At 41.1% G+C, this 2,727-nt stretch overlaps 1 protein-coding gene across 1 annotated transcript; it reads left to right on the top strand.

Moving 5' to 3' along the window:
- On the top strand, positions 1-1,851 carry LOC145437382 (uncharacterized). Its single transcript, XM_080314599.1, has 4 exons — positions 1-142; positions 263-448; positions 557-810; positions 1,207-1,851. Exons 1-4 carry the CDS (start codon positions 137-139, stop codon positions 1,331-1,333), a joined length of 573 nt encoding a protein of 190 aa, XP_080170725.1. The 5' UTR covers positions 1-136; the 3' UTR covers positions 1,334-1,851.
- Positions 1,852-2,727: the final 876 nt, after the last annotated feature.

Below are 2,727 nucleotides of genomic sequence, written 5' to 3'. Positions count from 1 at the left end.
GTAATTTTTTTTCTTCTGCACGCTTTCCGGCTATAAAAGCGCGGAAGCTGGCGTAATTCACCACATTCGCTCAGAGCTTCAGAAAAAGTAGTACAACTTCCTACATCTTCCAGAAGATATTGCAAGCAACTTAATCATGCAGGTAATCATTTTTGACTGCCATTGTACTTAGGACAAACTGAAATCGTCCTGTATACAATGTTTACCGTTACAACATCACTTGGCGTTCAACTTTGCCTTCAATATACCGTGTTTATTGCAGATTAACGCTATTATCAGAGCACTAATTGTGATGGTGTGCATCGCACACGCATTTTGCGACTGCTATCGGGAAAGGTCCGGTTGCAGAGATCTTGGCAACAAGCGCCGGTATCGCTTGGGAGAAATCTGGAAGCCATCACACGACCAATGTTATACTTGCAAATGCAGAAGAATCAAAGTCACCGCTGTGAGTATACGCGACTCTTTCGTTATCCCAAGCAATTTTTGCAATAGCAATTCGCGTCTTCGCTAATATTTATATGGCGTCAAATGACTAATCCAAATTCTACTACAGATATCCTGTAAAGTAGCTGTGGACGACAAACGTATCGTTGTTGTAAAGAAAAGTGCGCTGCCGGCGAAATTTGCAGTGGACAATAGCGAGCCAAAAGAGACGTCCGTCAGAATAACTCCGCGGCAAGCCAAAACCAAAAAGTGCCCGCCAACCCGGGCGCCTACCTACAACTGGCGCACTGGGACGTTCGAAGATGTTACGTACAAAACCGTGAAATATTTCTACTACAAGAGAGTTGCTGTATGCTGCAATAGGTAATGTATTTTCGACTTTGCTATTCAAAAAGTGTGATAGCCGACTATTAGAGTTTTAAAGCACTGTACATGATAATCCATGAAAGCTGGTGCAATTCCTATTTCAGATTTGTTACAACATTATAATGCCACGCCCATGTCAGCTATAATGTAAAATGATCTACATACGCCGATTCTTTTTCCAACCTAACGCTCAACATATGACCTCATTTGTATTGACTGGTATGAACTCCGCCTGATGGTGTAAATTTGCAACGTCCAGCCATTTTCCACCCCAGTCCTTTAGTGTGAATAAGAGGCTGTAAATTTGCCACCCACGAAATATCCATTACTGTTAGTTAATATTTAATATTAATGTCGGCCAAGAAACTATTTTGACGAAATATTTATCCGCAGATCTCTGACATACACCTTCGTACACCCATCCTGCAAGGTCGTAAAGGACGGAAAATGCAACGCAAAAGTCGTCCAAAAACGAAACCCGAAACTGCTGTGCAACGCCCCCATGTCGCTGGTCGGGTGAATCATTGATACCACCGAGCGGTCAGATAGGAACGACCGGCACGGTGTCTCATTTCACAGAGCAACGAACTTCGACATATTTACGTCAACAGGAAGATGTTTTATGATGAAGTAAATTACAACGCTCGCGATTTTGGATCTCGGAGATTCAATAAGCCTTAATTAAAAGATTCGACTGTATCGCATAAGCTGATCGATACAGGGATTGCAATCATCGCTTCTTTTGCCTTTCCTGTCACCTGGTTTCAATGCGGATTTCTATCTTTTTACCTTGTTCTTATGTGACCATTTCAACAATTCTTCATGCTTCTTGACCTCGTTACTATTAAATTATACGGAAGCGCGACATACGAAGATACCAGTGTGATTTCTGTTCCAATTAAAAACTCGCATACCATCTAGCGGTTAGAGTGTCGACATTATTTTCTTGTATGCACTTTCTTACCGTTAAAAATCTTTGAATTGCACCGAGAAAATATTGATTTCTAAATAAACAATGAGTTTATATTTTGCTGAAAACATTGCAAATATTATATAAGCAAAGAGCAGATAGACTAGCGGTATTGTACCAATTTTCCCAATGCGCACGAGACAGATAACCGCAATCCGTTGATTGACACTGTGTTGCGGTACGCTATATCCTGTGGAATTAATCGATTTCTCGAGCACGTAAATTGCGCCACTTCCAAGTTGCCACAACGAATTATTACTTCAGCAAGTCATATTATATGCGCAAAGTATTTTCGTTCAACTATACCAGTCATGAAGGTTATGGAGGCTATCTCGTGATCTGATCCGCGTAAGCGGTGTCTTCAAAACAAGTCTAACGGTGGGCCGTGCGACAAGCCGGGAGTAAGTGATCGTTGTATTCGAAAACACCTCCACCAATAACATGATGCACTACAACGCTATACGCATGCTCACGGACACGACGATTCTTTAAATGTAGACCGACGCGAAGTATTGTCACAGGCACTATGTCATGGTTATTACAAGTACCTGATTGACATACATGTACAAATTGTATATTGACTCGATGCCTCCACTCATTTTAGACGTGACCTTTGTGACATCATCTATGTAAGTGACTTCATAATTGACCCGTAACCTATAGTGTAAAATTGCCCTTACGAAAAACTAACCTTGAGGACATAATAATTTCCCCCGTCTGCTAACAGAAAGGGGGTACAAGATCGTCTTTAATTATAACCATTGTATTCATTGGTAATGCAGCAGTGGAACATACCATTATCCTATAGTGATTATAATATAAGTAAAGCCTCAGTTCGGTAAAGTTTTCAACAGGCGTATGGTTGTTATTGTTGCTGGTATTATCTTTGAATCAGGCGTGATAAGCAAAGTACTCGATCCCTATCTCACTTGACAGCGATTTCG

The sequence above is a fragment of the Botryllus schlosseri genome, chromosome 4 (assembly GCF_051294905.1).
Source record: "Botryllus schlosseri isolate E-star chromosome 4, Bs_hap1, whole genome shotgun sequence".
NCBI lineage: Eukaryota > Metazoa > Chordata > Ascidiacea > Stolidobranchia > Styelidae > Botryllus > Botryllus schlosseri.
The sequence above is the reverse complement of the archived record's forward strand: the minus strand, read 5'-3'. Positions and strand labels throughout refer to the sequence as shown.

Excerpts from the sequence above, each read along its gene's own strand:
- LOC145437382 (XM_080314599.1), top strand. Across the intron at positions 449-556 it reads GAAGAATCAAAGTCACCGCT|ATATCCTGTAAAGTAGCTGT; the intron begins GTGAGTATACGC and ends ATTCTACTACAG. Across the intron at positions 811-1,206 it reads GTTGCTGTATGCTGCAATAG|ATCTCTGACATACACCTTCG; the intron begins GTAATGTATTTT and ends ATTTATCCGCAG.